The 18,215-nt window shown below is 33.4% G+C and overlaps 1 protein-coding gene and 1 long non-coding RNA gene across 2 annotated transcripts; one reads left to right on the forward strand and one right to left on the reverse strand.

Annotated features, from left to right (window-relative positions):
• The first annotated feature begins 2,395 nt into the window (after nucleotides 1–2,395).
• Nucleotides 2,396–16,079, forward strand: LOC112031505 (alpha-glucosidase). The gene is made up of 5 exons (XM_065765550.1): nucleotides 2,396–2,620; nucleotides 10,600–11,315; nucleotides 12,712–12,942; nucleotides 13,029–13,675; nucleotides 15,081–16,079. Exons 1-5 carry the CDS (start codon nucleotides 2,547–2,549, stop codon nucleotides 15,957–15,959), a joined length of 2,547 nt encoding a protein of 848 aa, XP_065621622.1. The 5' UTR covers nucleotides 2,396–2,546; the 3' UTR covers nucleotides 15,960–16,079.
• On the reverse strand, nucleotides 4,466–5,146 carry LOC136064157 (uncharacterized). Its single transcript, XR_010625839.1, has 2 exons — nucleotides 4,908–5,146; nucleotides 4,466–4,650 (listed from the first exon to the last, which is right to left on the reverse strand). It is a non-coding gene; the product is annotated as an uncharacterized LOC136064157 (long non-coding RNA).
• Nucleotides 16,080–18,215: the final 2,136 nt, after the last annotated feature.

Consider the following 18,215-nt stretch of genomic DNA (forward strand, 5'->3'; position numbering starts at 1 on the left):
ATGATGATCCGACCGTTTTGCCATGTCTACAAATACCCAGCTCTTGCCACCTCAAAGCACCACAAATACCCAGATATATTCACATGGCTTACACGGTAAAGGGCCCATTTGTTTATGTCACAAACTGAGTCACAACGGGTAATCCAGATGTTAAGCCGACTTCATTTAAAATTTTGAAACTTACTATTCTTTTACGAATTTCGCTCTGGAGCAAGAACTTCATTGAAACAATAAGGAAAATTATGGACTAATTGTGTTGCACTATGTGCAGAGCTGATAAATTGTGCATAAAATTCTTTTTGCCGAAGTACATTTTGCGAGGAGATGCTGTTGATGGAGTTGTCATAGTGGTCACGGTTTTAAGGAGAAGAGGACAATGGCGACTCTAGAAATATTTTTTAGAGTGGTCATTAGAAATTTAAATTATTCAAAATCTAACAAAAGTGATCATTTAAATATTTGTTACAATCACGAGTCGAGTTGCTAAAAAGAGCAAAATTGTTGTGACTATAATGTCAAAGAGTATAACTGTTGTCACCATCAAGAAGAACCCACGACAACAATATTTTTCTTGGACCATTTATTTTAAAAAAAAAAAATGAGATTAGAAATTATTTTATTGAATAAGTTGAACAAGTTACAAATTTGAATGATTAGAGATTTTTATTTATTTATTTTTTGTTTTATTATAGGCTTGTTGTTCAATAATTTGTTCATTTGTTGTTTGGTCTTATCTTATTATTGTTTGGTTTATGTTAGTTGTTATTTGAGGTAGTATTTATTGCTGTTATTTACACTTTTTTTTATTTTTTTAATAAAAGGGATTAAGGATTATATTACGGGGGTAGAATTAATTTTGGAGTAACGTTACATCCATAATATTTTTATAATAAATCTTAAGCAAAAAGGTAATATTATTGGCTAAAAAAATAATATCAATATTGGATCTAAATTAGAATTAGTAGCAGCTTACTATATTAGATTTGTTATGAAATTATTATGAAAATGTTATGAATATAACATTACTCTCAATTTTGTTAAACCCAAAATTTTGTAATTCTTAAATCAAAATGTTCAACATTATTATTAAGATAGTTACAATAATTTCCTCAAAAAAAAAAATAAATAAAAAAAAATAGTTACAATAAATTAGCTTAACGTATAATATTTTGTTGGCAAGGGAATATTTACTTTTTTTTTGCAAGTCGTGTCACCAGTGGAAGACGGACTGGACTGCTTGATGTTGATGGCGACTTCACGTGAAGGAATCTAGAGTTGGGTTGGGGGTTGTTTGGTTACAAGGTTTTGTTATGATGTTATCCATGTAAGAATTGCTTGATAGAAACATAAATTGCTGACTGTAGGAGTTGGGCAGGCCAGGTGTTTAATAGTTGTTGTACAGGTGTTTAAAACAAGGGACACGTCATGTCCTTTTATGTAAAAATATAAACATTCAAAACAATAGTATTTTTAAGAGCAAATAGTTGGCACTTCGAACAATAGATCGCACAGAGAAATGCACTGCAGTTGCAAACTTGCAATAGTTTTCTATGATTTATTTAGTCAATACTAGCACAATAAGTTAGATATGATATGAATATGTTTAGAGATGATGAAATCTTCCATTGTTGGTAAATGTTTAACTGATTGCCAGCTTTCTCACTTAATAAAATTTGATTTGATTTCAAGTATGTTTCCTTCCTTGCTTGATGTAATCTTTAAAAATGTGTCAAATGAGTGTATTTTATTTAATGCAATAAACAAATGATTAGGATAAGGCTCCCTTAATTGTCTCATTATTTAAAAATCCTCTAACAACACTAAGTGGAAGTTAATTTACTTGGTCGTACAATTTTAGGTGACTAATACATTCCTAAGTTTGTACTCAAATTCTAAACTCATAGTTTAGTTCATTAGACCTCTATATAGAGGTCCAAAGTTGGTTTATTGTGCTAAACCAAATGACTACTCTCATTTCTCTAACTTAGCCCCATTGCAGGGACGGAGATACTATTTGGCCAGGAGGCCATGACCCCCTTGGATTTTGGGGAAAATTTTTTCTATGGTCATATTTAATGTTCAATTAGCCTAAAAAATAATAAAAAATAAAATAAAATAAAATAAAAAATCGTCATCATTGGTCTCTTCTAGTCTTCTTGCTTATTATCAACTCACTCTTAGCATTTTGGACCCAAATAAATTTATGGCCAATTGGGCACTCTGTGAACCACCACCCAGGCTACTCTTCATCTGGATTTAAAACAGAGGAGAAAATAAGATGATGGATCTGAGTTTGACTAAAGTAATCAAAAGGCACAGTGAGAGAAAGAAAAGTGAGAGCAAAATGAAGAACATGATGTAACAAAAACATTGAAAAAAAAAAAAAGACACAAAACCACACTTTACTTTTTTTCTTCTTCTTCTTCTGTATCTTGGTTTGTTACTTGCCCCGCTCAAACGGCAGATCAGAAGAAAAAGATGCAGTCCTAGTTGGGGATGGATACAGAATTCGATCCGTGTCTATTGATCCATCCGGCAAATCATTGATGGCATTTCTTGGCCTCATTAACAGCTCCTCCATTTTTGGGCCTGACATTCAGAATCTCAACTTCATTGCCAGGTATGCTTGCTTATATGCTATTAATTGCTCTCTGTGAATTATCTCCAAAAATCTGCTCATCATATTCATATTCATATTATCTTATCACCGTTGACTTTTTGGATTACCAATGCTGTGGAGCCACGTAAGCATGTGAAACCTGAATAACGATAAATCTCCTACACGAATATTCTAAACTCTTATTTTCATAGCCGGCTCACTAAAGACTCGAGTGTTAGTCAATAGTCACATACAATAGATGGTCAAATAACTGGTGGATGAAAAGTGAAAACACTCAAGTAAATAGTGAAGGATGAGGTGTATATATATATATATATATAATATATATATATATATATATATATATATATATATATATATAAGTTTATATTATTACCTTATTTTAATCTTTTAGTCTAATTTATTTTTATATTTTGAAAATTAGTTTTGATGAATTTAGAAATATTATGTGAATTTCTCTGATTTATTAGAAAAAACTTAAATAGTTCATGAAAACTCAATTTTCTCATAAGGCATAAAACATTCGAGCACAATCTATTGATCCAACCCATTTGGGTGAAATTGGATTGGAAATTTCTCAACTGGTCCTCGTTATATTGGGTTTAAAAACTCTCCAATCCACCCATATCATTGAATGTTGACGGCCCCAATCAGAATCCAAGTTTCTTTCTAAAAACACTATTCTCCCTTCATGATTAGTTAAAGAAGGCCGGGTTCCCATCCATTGTTGTGCAATCTTTATTTTCTGGCCAATTTGTACTTCAGAGCCACAAAATTGGAGTTCAACCCGAGCAATTAACGTTCTTTAAATCCGTCCTAGCTGCGGAACCACACTAACTGGACCGCCTTAATGCTAAAGTCCAAAGGGATAGTTTGATCTCATTTACTCTACTGCCAATATAGCATATAGATAGTTGGTCAGGACTATTGTTTTTCACTTCAAAACTGATACGGAACCTGCCAAATATGGCATCATAATGTTTTGTAATGATGCTTGAAGAAAATCTCAGGACGAGCAGAAGCAACATGGGTAGCTTATGGTGCATAGTTAGCAACATTTGTTCATGACAAATGTTTCAAGTTTTATCTGATAAGCACGTTTCTACCTCCACAGCTGTAAATCTTGAGGCCCACCGCCCACTCAAATGCTCTTTTTTTTTTTTCTTTTTTGACAACATAAAACTTCACCTAGGTAGGGCCTGTTGGACCCACCCCTAGGGAGTAAACCATATATGCCCCACCTGCCAGAAACTGTGTATCAAGTAATTCTGGGAAACTCGTAGGGATCAAACCCAGGATGTCTGGGTCTACAGTTTATCTTAAGCCTCCAACCACTAAATTGCAGGTTTAAAATGCTGTTCTGCTAGAAGAAACTATAAAATAAATCAACAAGCATCATGACACCTAACTTTTTTGCTCATCTGTATCGTATCAGATAATCATGTATTTGCATGATGCTTTTATATAAATGCATTTCTGACATTTATTGCAAATAGCACGACTGAAAAGAAGAGGACGAAAAACGGGGAAGAATTAAAAGAACAAACTATTGACACCTTGTTATATCCCCACTGCCCTCTCTTTTCACTTGTACTCAAGCTTTTTTCATTCAAACCGCTTCACCAACAATTATAAGTCAAGCCCAAGCATGATTTTCAAGCTGAATAACATAACACGAAAGGCTCGAAATATGCTAGCCTAATCCAACCAAGCTCGCAAAGTATTGCAGTGGTTGTCCTGCAGGTCATAATATGTAGCTGAACATAGATACCAGTGAAACTAACCGAAACCCAACAGAATTAATTAATAAATGGACTTGCAAGGAAGCAGGGAGGCACAATGAAATACACAAGTATATGAGAATTTAATACTGCTTATGGATGGGTGTAAGTTGGGCTAATATACCAAAGATTTAGAATCTTGATAAGAATACAAACATCACTTTAGGCTGAAAATTTTCTGGACAAGCAAGATCAGTCAAGGTTGGCTCCGTCCATGAGTCAAGCTGACCTGAAGCTTGACACTCACTTCTAAACAAAATAAAATTAGGGTCAAGACACTCTACCCAAGTTCTCTTTTTCTATATTCATGTAGCAAAAAGACGGTTTCATGTCAACAAATAAAATAAATTAATGTAATTATGACACCAGGATGAAAATATTAATAGAGTCCAGTTTTCAAAATTCTGATACAACACCACCGCAACAATGAATTTTTCTATTGAAAGAGTAATGATTGACTTTGTTACTACTTTAAGAGAAGAAAAGAAAATAAGTTTTATGACTACCTTGTAGTTTTGTTATGGATATCAGTATAATGTTCCCTGAAGAATGTAGAGATCTGCAACACATTGACATTATTAGTCCAAAATTCAAAGATCACCACCTCAGAATCTACTAAACTCTTAAAGAATGAGGTCAGAAAAAGACATTAAGAGTATAGTAAGGGTGAATTTGAACAATCCATGAAACTGGAATCATTCAATCACTCTTCTTACACTTTTTAAATTATTTCCTGGTGTCCAGATTTTATTTGTTTTCTTTTTAAATCATTGTNAAAAAAAAAAAAAAAAAAAAAAAAAAAAAAAAAAAAAAGAAAGAAGAAGATTATTAGAAGGCAGATTTAGAGGCACACTGATTAAGAAAAGCAAGCAGAGATGAGAAAAACTACGTAACCCTTGTTTTAAGGCTGGATATGAGATAAAGAGTAAAAACACGATGGGTGGGATTGGGATAAAAAATTGATTTAGTCAAGGTACAAAATACCCTACATGTTTGTTTATTTACAAAAATACCATAGTTGCTTTATTTTTAATAACAATCTGATCATTTTATTTGATTTTTGTAAAAAAAATATATTAAATTCATTATATAAATTATAATTTCATTTAGTTTAATAATGTATGTGTCGTGTGGTTTTGTGTCAATCATATATATTTGATGTTAATTGCAAAACAATATATCAGTACACAAGATACCAAAATATTTAATTCTAATAGTCAATCCAAAATGGAATTAAAAATCTTGTCTTAATTCCAAAAATATATATATATATATATATATATATAGGGTTAGGTTCAAATTATACTTGGTATCAGGAGCGGAGTCAGGGGGGGTCGAGAGGGGACACTTGCCCCCCCCCGACCTGCCCAAAATTTTCCTTTTTTATGTGTGTAGCAGTAAAAGGTGGAACTGTGATAAATAGTGCGTGAGTAATTGAGCTGTATTGAAAACCCTTCAGCTACACGTTTCAAAATAAAACTGTAAAGTGCAGAGCCACCAATGTTCATCCTTTTTTTCTTTGTGTGTATATATATCTCCCTATCTTTTTGAAAAGTCAAACTCAATTGATATATCATATATCTTCATATCTTTTTTTACATTATCAATATTTTTTAAAGTTCAAAATTTATAAAAAATAGACAATGATAAAAAATAAACTTAAATAAAGAAGAAAAAGTCTTAATTGAAGAGACAAAAATACGACCCAAAAAAAGGTTTCTTTTCAAAAGTATTAAGATATAAAATTTGGAAACAATTACATGACAAATTCCATAAAACTAATAAAATATACACAATATAATGATATGCAATTATTTTAGGGGATCTTTCAATATTGAATGATCACTTACTATTCATATTACTGGCATTTAATTGTCAAGTTTGGTTAATATTTTGTATATATGATGCATATGTTGTATCCTACATACACAATATGTATTTGTTCATAGAGACACATGTATATTAGTTATAAATTTTGCCCCCCCTAAAGTCGAATCCTAGCTCCGCCACTGCTTGGTATAATTCTAAGTAATGTTATACTATTCAATATTTTTTAATTAGATGCGAATATTGAGTCATTGACAAACTCACCATTAGATTACGTTATCTTTGTATATTCTTCATACTTGCAAAATTTCAAGGTGATCAAAGATTAATAACCATGTTATCAATCAATTGTTAAAATTCAAATTTTTGTAGTTTAAAATAATGTATAAAAGATGAGTTTACAGATCAAATGGTAAATAGTATCCGATTGATATGAAAATTGGAATGCATGTTAAGAATATATAGAACATGTAATTCAACGATGGTATTTTCAAAATATGAATTATATATAGGGTTGAGTTCAAGTTACAGCTGGTATAACTTTAAGCAATGTTACACCAGCTAAAGGGTTGAGTTAAAGTTACACCTGGTGTAACTTTAAGCAATGTTACACCAGCTAATAACTTGTTATAGAATTCATATTTTGAAAATCTCACCGTTAAATTATATGTTTTATATGTTCTTAACATGCATACCAATTTTCATATCAATCGGATGCTATTTACCATTTGATACGTAAACTCATTTTTTATGCATTATTTTAAACTACAAAAACTTGAATTTAAACAATTAATTGATAACATGACTATTAATTTTTGAACACTTTGAAATTTTTCGAGTATGAAGAATATACAAAGATAATATAATTTAACGGTGGATTTGTCAAAATTTACATCCAATTAGAAAATATTGAGTGATGTAATATTACTTAGAGTTACACCAAGTGTAACTTGAACCCAACCCATATATATATATATATATATATAATTTTCTTTTATCTTTGATTATATGTGTGAAGCTCTCTCTTGAAAAGTAGAGTGACCATCACACCAAAGGTGCATTGTGGTTTTATTTAATATTTATAATTGAAAGACAAGAGTTAGGTATAGTATCTCATTTTTTACTAAAATGTTAGGTATACTACCTGGTAAATGTAATATACTCCACTTATGGTCTTATAAATCAATTCTGCACATAATTTATTATTTTGATAAATTAAACCCTATATTTTAAAGAAAATTTTGGAAGTTACCATAAATTTTAATACATAAAGCTTACAAATTAATGTGTTAATGAATATGATTGATGAAATTTAAACACCAAGCCCACCAAATAGTCACATGCAATAAATAGTCAAATAACTAGCAGATGAAAACACTCAGGGAAATAGAGGACGATGAGATATATATATCATAAATGATGACATCTAATATTTATAATCTATTTTATTTTATTTTAGATTATGTTTGTGAAGCTCCCTCCAGAATAATGGATTAACTATTGCACCAAACGTACATAGTGGTTTAGTCACATGCAATAAATAGTCAAATAACTAGCGGATGAAAACACTCAGGGAAATAGTGGATGATGAGATATATATATCATAAATGATGACATCTAATATTTATAATCTATTTTATTTTATTTTAGATTATGTTTGTGAAGCTCCCTCCAGAATAATGGATTGATTATTGCACCAAAGGTGCATAGTGGTTTAGTCACATGCAATAAATAGTCAAATAACTAGCTAATGAAAACACTCAGGGAAATAGTGAATGATGAGATATATATATCATAAATGATGACGTCTAATATTTATAATCTGTTTTATTTTATTTTAGAATATGTTTGTGAAGCTCCCTCTTGAATAATGGATTGACTATTGCACCAAAGGTGCATAGTGGTTTTATCTAATATTTATAAATGAAATGCAAGAGTTAAGTATAGTATCTTATTTTTGCCTAAAATGTTAGGTATACTACCTGGGAAATATAATGTACTCCACTTATGGTCTTATAAATTAATTTTACACATAATTTATTATTTTGATAAATTAAACCCTATATTTTAAATAAAATTTTGTAAACTACCACAAATTTTGTTCCATTTGTTCCATTAAAAAAAAAAAAGTCTTGCATTTTGTTTGAGAATATTGGTTCGCCATCTATCTTTGCCATGGTGCAATTGGTGTTCTACTTTTATGCTTTGTTTTGTGTTGTGCACAAGAACTTTGCCCAACCTTTACAAAACTTGTCAAACCAGAATGGTTCTCGGTTTTAGCGATCGAATTGGAAGTTTTTGGTTAAAGCTGTTTTTTCTTTCATTTTTGATTATATTAGTTCGGTTCTTGATTCAACTGACCAATCCAGTCATTTGACAGTATATTATTTTTCAATGGGTGAACCTTTATGGACCAAAACAAAAATTGTAAGTTACAGTATTTTTATCTAATTAAAGTCGTAAGCTTTTTAACAAATTATTCGCTAATTATTGTTTGCCTACCAAGTTATACATGGTTGTACACAATCCAATTGAAATCATGTTTTAATAATCAAAATATGATTTCAATTATAATTGTGGACATTTTTCACAATTATAACTAAAATTGTATTATCAAAACATGATTTCAACTTAATGTCCTATAGAGTGTATTTATTATTTGACATGAGTTCAAATTTCAACGGATCCGATACATAAAAGCACTGTACTCAAGTCAATTCCATAAATATAATATAACGTAAGTGGACGGGTCAAGCTGTGGCGCTAAGGCTGTGTTTGTTTCAACTTCAAACTACTTCCGGAAATCAATTTCCGTAAAATGTGGGTGTTTGGCTGCTTAGGAAAATTGGGTCAACGGAAAAGAATTTCTCCTTTGACCGAAAATAAGCCCTCCCTGGTGGAAATGCATTTCACCTTCTATTTTACCTTCAAATGGCATTTTCCGGAAAATTGAGAAACGGAGAGCACAACAACAACAACAACACACACCACAGGAGCCAAGAACATGAAAACACTTAGGGAAATAGTGGACAATGAGATATATATATCATAAATGATGACATCTAATATTTATAATCTATTTTATTTTATTTTAGATTATGTTTGTGAAGCTCCCTCCAGAATAATGGATTGACTATTGCACCAAAGGTGCATAGTGATTTAGTCACATGCAATAAATAGTCAAATAACTAGCGGATGAAAACACTTAGGGAAATAGTGGACAATGAGATATATATATCATAAATGATGACATCTAATATTTATAATCTATTTTATTTTATTTTAGATTATGTTTGTGAAACTCCCTCCTGAATAATGGATTGACTATTGCACCAAAGATGCATAGTGGTTTTATCTAATATTTATAAATGAAATGCAAGAGTTAAGTATAGTATCTTATTTTTGCCTAAAATGTTAGGTATACTACCTGGGAAATGTAATGTACTCCACTTATGGTCTTATAAATCAATTTTACACATAATTTATTATTTTGATAAATTAAACCCTATATTTTAAATAAAATTTTGTAAACTACCACAAATTTTGTTCCATTAAAAAAAAAAGTCTTGCATTTTGTTTGGTAATATTGGTTCGCCATCTATCTTTGCCATGGTGCATCTGGTGTTCTACTTTTATGCTTTGTTTTGTGTTGTGCACAATAACTTTGCCCAACCTTTCCAAAACTTGTCAAACCAGAACGGTTCTTGGTTTTAGCGATCGAATTCGAGGTTTTTGGTTAAAGCTATTTTTTCTTTCATTTTCAATTATATTAGTGTTCAGTTCTCGATTCAACTGACCAGTCCAATCATTTGACAGTATATTATTTTTCAATGGGTGAACCTTTATGGACCAAAACAAAAATTGTAAGTTACAGTATTTTTATGTAATTAAAGTCGTAAGCTTTTTAACAAATTATTCGCTAATTATTGTTTGCTTGCCAAGTTATACATGGTTGTACACAATCCAATTGAAATCATATTTTAATAATCAAAATATGATTTCAATTATAATTGTGGACATTTTTCACAATTATAACTAAAATTGTGTTATCAAAACATGATTTCAACTTAATGTCCTATAGAGTGTATTTATTATTTGACATGAGTTCAAATTTCAACGGATCCGATACATAAAAGCACTGTACTCAAGTCAATTCCATAAATATAATATAATGTAAGTGGACGGGTCAAGCTGTGGCGCTAAATTAGTTGTCTAACCAGCCCACCCCAACGCACCTCACTTAATGGATTGGCACAAATTGGGTAGCATCAGTTCGGGTCGGGCGGCCTAGCGGCACAGCCTGATCTATAGACAGTTAGGCACTCGTAATAACACAATAATTTTGGCTGATCGGTAGCTGTCTGTCCACAGCTTTGAAACCAAGGATCGGCTGAGGATTCAAATAACAGACTCCGACCACCACAGATGGGAGATCCCACAAGACATCATCCCACGCCAAACACACTCCCCACTGCACCGCTCTCTCCCCGAAACTCCGTCATCTCCACCACATTCTCATTCCCATTCCACCACCTCCTACTTCCTCTCCGACCCCAACTCCGACCTCATCCTCACTCTCCACACCACCTCTCCCTTCACCTTCTCCATCACCCGCAAATCCACAAACGACACAATCTTCGACACTACCTCCACTCCCTTCATCTTCAAAAACCAGTACATCGAGCTCTCTTCCTCGCTCCCTAAATCCAAGTCCTCACTCTATGGCCTTGGCGAGCACACCAAGCGGTCCTTCAAGCTTGTTCCCGATGGCACTCAGACGCTCACTTTGTGGAACGCCGATATCGGCAGTGCTAATCTTGATGTCAATCTTTATGGGTCGCACCCGTTTTACATGGACGCTAGATCATCATCATCATCATCATCATCACCGGCCATTCAAAGTCATGGAGTTTTGCTGCTGAATAGTAATGGGATGGATGTGATATACAGTGGTGATAGGATTACGTATAAGGTGATTGGTGGGGTTATTGACTTGTACTTCTTTGCTGGGCCGTTGCCGGAGTTGGTGATGGATCAGTATACGGAACTCATCGGCCGCCCTACGCCTATGCCTTATTGGTCCTTCGGTAACTTCTCTCTTCTCTCTGCTCTTGTCTTGTTTGCCTTCTCATATATTGTGAATAGAAAAATGCTGAAGACTCCGTGATAGAGTTCTTAAAATCTTATCAATTTAGTTTCAAATGACTCAAATCTAATAAATTGTTTTAAGAATGAATGCATTAACATATTAAGAACTCTACAGTGGAGTTACTTTGAAAACTCTAGAGAATCTTAATTTCTGATTCTTATGATTGGAATTATGAATTTACAACATCACCTTCATATATCATGTCATATGTAATACTTTCTTTAACATTATATTTTATTTCTAAATATTGGTAAATTATACATGCAACCTATAGTGCCATCACTTCTGACTCCAAAAGAACTCAATTCCATCGAGTTAAGAGCTAGACTAAGAATGTCATTTGACACACTTCAACATTAGATTTTTTTTTTTTTTTGATTAGTACACTTCAACATTAGATGTGTTTAGCATATGTGATAATGAACTTCTTTTTGCAATCAAAAAAGGAGTAGCATGCCTGGCAAGGCGTACATCGTATATAAGTGTTTCTTTAAGCTTGCTTCTTTCAAATGAGAAGGCACAATTTATCAACATTTAATATTGTATCAGATAAGGATCCAGATGTGACTCTGCTTCTATTCTCAATTTCTACACTGCTTTCTTAGATATTGCATTAATATAATTCTCAATGTCAATTCCGAAGTTAGGTAGTGGTTCACTTGAACATCTTGTTTAGAGACTGTAAAAAGTAGATGAATGACACCTATCATAACCTCACCATCTAGATCTAGGTAATTAAAGCTAACTTTCAAGTTAGCATCAAGGGATTCACAAATCTCACTTTCAAGTTGTTCTTACTCTTTACTTTTTAATTGCCTTTTGACTTCTTTTAGGATTTTTCCTTTTCAGTTATAATAAAATTGATTTTGAAAGACATGGTCAAAACTGACAAGTGTGACACTTCATTCTGAAATTAGATCTACTACTTCCTTAGAATGAAGAAGAATTTCTAGAACAAGAAAATATATGTTGGTCCATCACATAGGGCAATACAAATCCTGACCAAATTGAAGTTTAATGAATACTACCAGTAATAGTCACCTTTATAGACAGACGCCATATGTAATTCTATTTGGGAACATAGTGGGTTACAGAGTACTTATGAAGAAAAAGAAAAAGAAAAAGAAGACTTTTTGATGGACCAATCGAAAAAATTAATTGCTGTAATGGGTTTTTCTTTTCTAAATACTTTTAAGACACTCCCTTATATTCAGGCTCAACTATATGCCAATATAATCCTCACTTTAAATTAGGATTTGACCTGCAATGTTTTTATCATTACGTACTTTATAAGAAATGCTAACCTCAGTGGTTATTGTTGACTTTATGTAAAGGATTTCATCAGTGTCGATATGGTTACAAGAATGTGGCTGACCTTGAAGGCGTGGTTGCTGGCTATGCAAAAGCTGGTATACCTCTTGAAGTTATGTGGACAGATATTGATTACATGGATGGCTATAAGGATTTTACCCTTGATCCCATCAACTTCCCATTGGACAAAATGCAAAACTTTGTTGATACTCTTCATCAAAATGGTCAGAAATATGTGCTCATCTTGGATCCTGGTATGCTTTACTTGACATGCAATTGTTTTCTTAAGCTGTAACTATTCTCACTCTCTTTTTTGATGTAAAAATGTGTTATTTTATAGGTATCAGTGTGAATAAGACATATGGAACCTACATTAGGGGGATGCAAGCTGATGTCTTCATAAAACGTGATGGTGTCCCTTACTTGGGTCAAGTTTGGCCTGGCCTAGTCTACTTCCCTGATTTTTTAAATCCAGTTAGTGAAGTATTTTGGGGTGGTGAGATAAAAAGATTTCAAGATATTCTTCCCTTTGATGGTCTTTGGCTTGACATGAATGAGATTTCTAACTTTATAACTTCTCCTCCTACTCCAAATTCTACTCTTGATGACCCTCCCTACAAAATTAACAATGCTGGAGTTTCGAGGCCCATTAATAATAGTACTGTCCCTGCAACATCCTTACACTGGGGTAACATTACGGAGTATAATGCCCACAACCTATATGGACTCCTAGAGTCCAAATCCACTAATGCAGCCTTAATCAATGTGACTGGTAAAAGGCCATTTATACTTGCCAGGTCAACTTTTGTAACCTCTGGCAGGTACACAGCACACTGGACTGGAGACAATGCTGCCACATGGAATGATTTGGCATATTCAATTCCTGGAATTTTGAATTTTGGACTTTTTGGCATCCCAATGGTTGGAGCAGATATATGTGGGTATTCAAGAAATACAACAGAAGAACTTTGTGGGCGTTGGATTCAGGTAAAAATTGATATATGTTAAAACGATTAGTTGATATTGTACTTTTTCTTTTCTTTTCTCTCAAGCTTTTACTTGGCTTTTGATATGATATTTTACTGTTTTGTAGACTTGTAGTAGATAAAGGGAGAGTATGACCTGATTTTGTGAAACAAACCCCCCCACAAGCTTCTGCTTTCTTTATTAAGTAAAATATATTTTGGTTCCTACTAACTTTAGACTTGTTGCTCTTTGAACCATATAGTTCTAATTTGAGTAATTTTGATCCCTACAAATTAAAATTGTTGTCAATCTAGTGCTACTGTTCAGCTCTGTTAATTATGTGCCATTTAGTGTCATATGATCTGCATACACCCATATCGAGTGCACAAGTCTGAACATTCACCTGTTGCTAACAAAGGTAGTGGAGAAGGGATAGAGGGCACTTGCACGACAGACATTGTGGAGGAGGAAGGGGTTGGTGCTGTTCTTTTGCTGTGGTCAAAGCAGGCCTTGACATGAGTGGTGAGGGTGTTGGACGTACTATGGTGCCTCTTCTATTCATACTCAATTGGGATGAAGCAACTCTGAATACTAGCTATGGATCTTTTCATTACGGTTATGTAATATTTATTGATCTAAAGGTTACTGTTGGTGGGTAGTGAATTGTGAAAAATATATCTTTGCAGAACAGTTTGGATAGTAAGGGTGTATGTGAGTGAGGTTGATGGTTGGTGGCTGAGGGTTGAGCACCTGATCTTGGTGTGTCCTTTCTGGAATATCATGTTGCTTGAATCTGGGGATCCCAATGCACTTCCCTATGAAGCAGATGAGGATGATGATGAAGAAGAGGAATTCCTCTGCTCTCTTGAAAAACAAAAATTTTACATGTTTTTCCTCACAATATTACAATTTTATTTACCCTTTTTTGATCATAACATTTTCACCAAATTGATATGGTTTTGATTTCTTATGTAGTCATGTGACACTTAATGGCATTTAGTGAATAGTGTTAGGCTGAAGGACTATATTGACAATAATCCAAAGCTTTAATGATAATATGATATAAATTAACTATGGGGATTTAGGAGCCAAATTGATTGTTTGTTTAATTTTGATGAGAAGCCAAAATGTATTATATCTATTTTAATTTTATTGTTTGTTTGTTATTTTATAAGAAGTGATGCTTCGAAAGTTTGTATAACATTGGTGGTTAACTCTCTCTCTCTCTCTCTCTCTGCATGTTATCTTTCTGGTTTTTTAATATCATTTTGTAGAAATATATTGAATATCTTTGCAAATGCTACGAGAGACAAAGTGATTAGGCATAGGAGCCTGAGTGCCATTAATAGGGAATAAAGAAAAGCCGTGCTTATTATTTGATTGAATATATTTATGCACCTAATATCTGTATTTTGTCAAAATGCAGCTAGGGGCTTTTTATCCCTTCGCAAGAGATCACTCTGCTAAGTATACTATTCGTCAAGAACTCTACTGTTGGGATTCAGTTGCTGCAATAGCTAGGAAGGTGCTTGGGCTTCGCTATCGGCTTCTCCCCTACTTTTACACGTTAATGCATGAAGCACACCAAAGAGGAACCCCGATTGCACGACCCCTTTTTTTCTCTTTCCCTCAAGATATCAACGCTTACGAAATCAGTACCCAATTTCTGATTGGTAAAGCCGTAATGGTCTCGCCAGTATTGAAGTCAGGAGCTGTTTCAGTTGATGCATACTTCCCTGCAGGAAACTGGTTTGACCTCTTTAACTACTCCCATTCGTTGAGTGTTAAATCAGGGAAGTATATCAAGCTTGATGCACCACCTGATCATATAAACGTGCATGTTCGGGAAGGTAATATTCTGGCTATGCAAGGAGAGGCCATGACAACACAAGCAGCTCGGAAGACTGCATTCCAACTCTTGGTGGTTGTCAGCAATAGTGGAAATAGCAGTGGAGAAGTTTTCTTGGATGATGGTGAGGAAGTGGAGATGGGAGGAGCAGATGGAAAATGGAGTTTAGTGAGATTTTACGGTGGAATAATAGGGAATAAAGTATCAGTTAAATCACAAGTTGTGAATGGAGGTTTTGCTTTAAGCCAAAAGTGGATCATAGATAAAGTGATTTTCATAGGATTAAAGAAGGGTAAGAGATTGAAGAGATATGAAGTAGAAACTACAAATGGAACAAACTTGAATGGAAACTCAGTTATAAAGGAAAGCTTCGACAGCTTGGGATTTCTTATTGTAGAGGTCTCAAAATTGTCACTTCTTATAGGAAAGGAGTTCAAGTTGGAGCTAAACTTCTGAAATAGTGAGACAACTCGTAAGAGAATAAGTATCAGTTGCACTCAACTGTCATAACTGTTTGAAATTGTGTTGCTGGAAAAAATCGCTATTTTAATAAATTTCTAAGTAATAATTGAATTATTTGTTTGAGTGTTGGTAAATTCTATTAACATGTATTGTTTACGTCAAATGAGCATTTGGTTGAAGTTGAGAGCAAATTACCAAAAGCAAGAACAATATAAAATAAAAATAATGGGTCTCTCTCTCTTCTTTTTTAGAGTGATGCCATTATATAATTAATTAATGAATGTCACTCACAAGAAAAAATAATCAAATAAATATGTTCATACATAAGGAAAACAATTCCCTATATCATAGGCAAATTGCCAACTAATACTACAATTACCAGAACTCATAGCTAATTGAGTTTCAATTTATCATTGCGCAGTCATCTATCTATATAACAATTGAAAATTGAGTTCCAATTTGATAATTAGTTATTGTGAGAGTGCCTTTTTTTCTTCGGCACAGTGGCCCAAGGATCCTGGGCCAAATAATTGTTCTTGGTGGATTGGGTTTGGTTTACTGCAGCTAAAAGATTGTTTAAAAATTAAGTGGTGCACAAAGCAAGCTTCCTACAACACAAATAAACTAACAAGCGAAAATATCTGTATTGAATGATAGCTCAAACAGCAAAGAAATGCATAGCAATAAAAAATACAATAAGACAGGGGTTTGGGATCCTCGAATTAATAAGAGGCATTTTATTAATTTTCTTTGGTTATGATTACAGTGTGCTCACTAAGACGTGATACAAGGTTCAACTAAGTTAAAAAAATACAGACTTTGATGGCTATTCAAGCCTCCAAGACTTGTAAAATTTGAATAATTTTGAATCCAAATATGTGCTATAGTAGCTGTCTCTAGGATACCGAGAGAAAATTCCTTTGTTTTTCCTTAAAACTTTACAGAGTTTCTTTCTAAAGCTCTATTATGCTATCTTTTCTAAGAATCCAGAAAAATGGCGATGAATCCATGTCCTTCAGCATGGTTTTCTCCTTCCTTTTGTAGTGCGACTCTAGGGCGCCGGGGTACCAGCGATTTTCCTCTTTTACCTCTCAAAGCTCGTTCTATGTTAGCTTACTCAGGGGCTGGTCGTTTCCTTCTTTTTCATAATTTCTTCCTTTTGGTGCAGCCAAGCTGAAAGCCCCTAGTTGATTTTCTATTTCAAGATCCCCTCAGGTTGTTGATCTTAGCTATTTGGCCATTTTCTTCACCTTTCCAGCTTTTGGTTGCACTCCAGCCTTGTCATTTTTTCCAAACAGTTGCAATCTTTTACTGCTAGGTTGAAAGCTTCCTTCTAGTCACTTCTTCTTATGATTTTCTCATTCTTGGTTCCTTGAGGCATAGCTCCTTCGTTCATAAATGTTTGATTTGTACTTTCTGATCCCTCATTGCATGACTGGGCGCTTGAGACCTGCATGCCCTTCGTCCTTTGTGCTTTTTTTCTTCTGAGCTATTTCATCTTTACTTAGACCGTGTTGCGCGTCCCAGGGATCCTCAGACTCTGGTAACCTCTGGGATCCCGGTCCAGCTCTTTCTTTTGGGCTTCTTTTGGTTTATTGATCTTGGCTGACTGGGCCTTTCCTTTGCTTTATGGATTTTAAAGCCTGTTTCTTCATGAGTTTTTGGATCCCAAATTCTTTGGACTTCTCACTCTTTTCTTCTTTCTTTTCCTCTTTTCTTCATTACGTGAGTCCAGCTCTTTTATTTTTTTTCTAGCCTCATTTCCCATAAAATTAGCCCAATGTGTTATTTCTTTGGGCTTTGGGCTATGATTAATTTTGAACCTCAACAGTTATTTAAGGATGCAAGAGGATAAGTTTGGGCTGAGATTAAACCTATTTTAATATTTAAATTTATTAAAAAAATATATATCTCAAATTTTAATAACTAAATTTCAAACGCAACATTATCTAAGGAGTATTATAAACGGACTATAAAGATAATTTTTTACAGTTTTTTTCATATAATAAACTTATAATATACTCTCGCCTGGTACATTAACTAGTTCTATATTAAATTGAAAGTCTCTCTAATTTTCTTTGGAGATTAGATTAGTCATTATACAATTAGGTAGGGCAATTTTACCATCTTTACTTCCTTTATACAAGCATATGTAAACTAGTATTAATAACGTGAAGTATATACGTGACGATTTATTCAATTGGCAGTTGATCTTACTAAAGTGCAACATTTTAAATCCTTAACAATTAC

Source organism: Quercus suber, unplaced genomic scaffold (assembly GCF_002906115.3).
Source record: "Quercus suber isolate HL8 unplaced genomic scaffold, Cork oak 2.0 scaffold_637, whole genome shotgun sequence".
NCBI lineage: Eukaryota > Viridiplantae > Streptophyta > Magnoliopsida > Fagales > Fagaceae > Quercus > Quercus suber.

Excerpts from the sequence above, each read along its gene's own strand:
- LOC112031505 (XM_065765550.1), top strand. The coding sequence starts at position 2,547 with ATGGCATTTCTTGGCCTCATTAACAGCTCCTCCATTTTTGGGCCTGAC. Across the intron at positions 2,621-10,599 it reads AATCTCAACTTCATTGCCAG|CTTTGAAACCAAGGATCGGC; the intron begins GTATGCTTGCTT and ends GTCTGTCCACAG. Across the intron at positions 11,316-12,711 it reads TATGCCTTATTGGTCCTTCG|GATTTCATCAGTGTCGATAT; the intron begins GTAACTTCTCTC and ends CTTTATGTAAAG.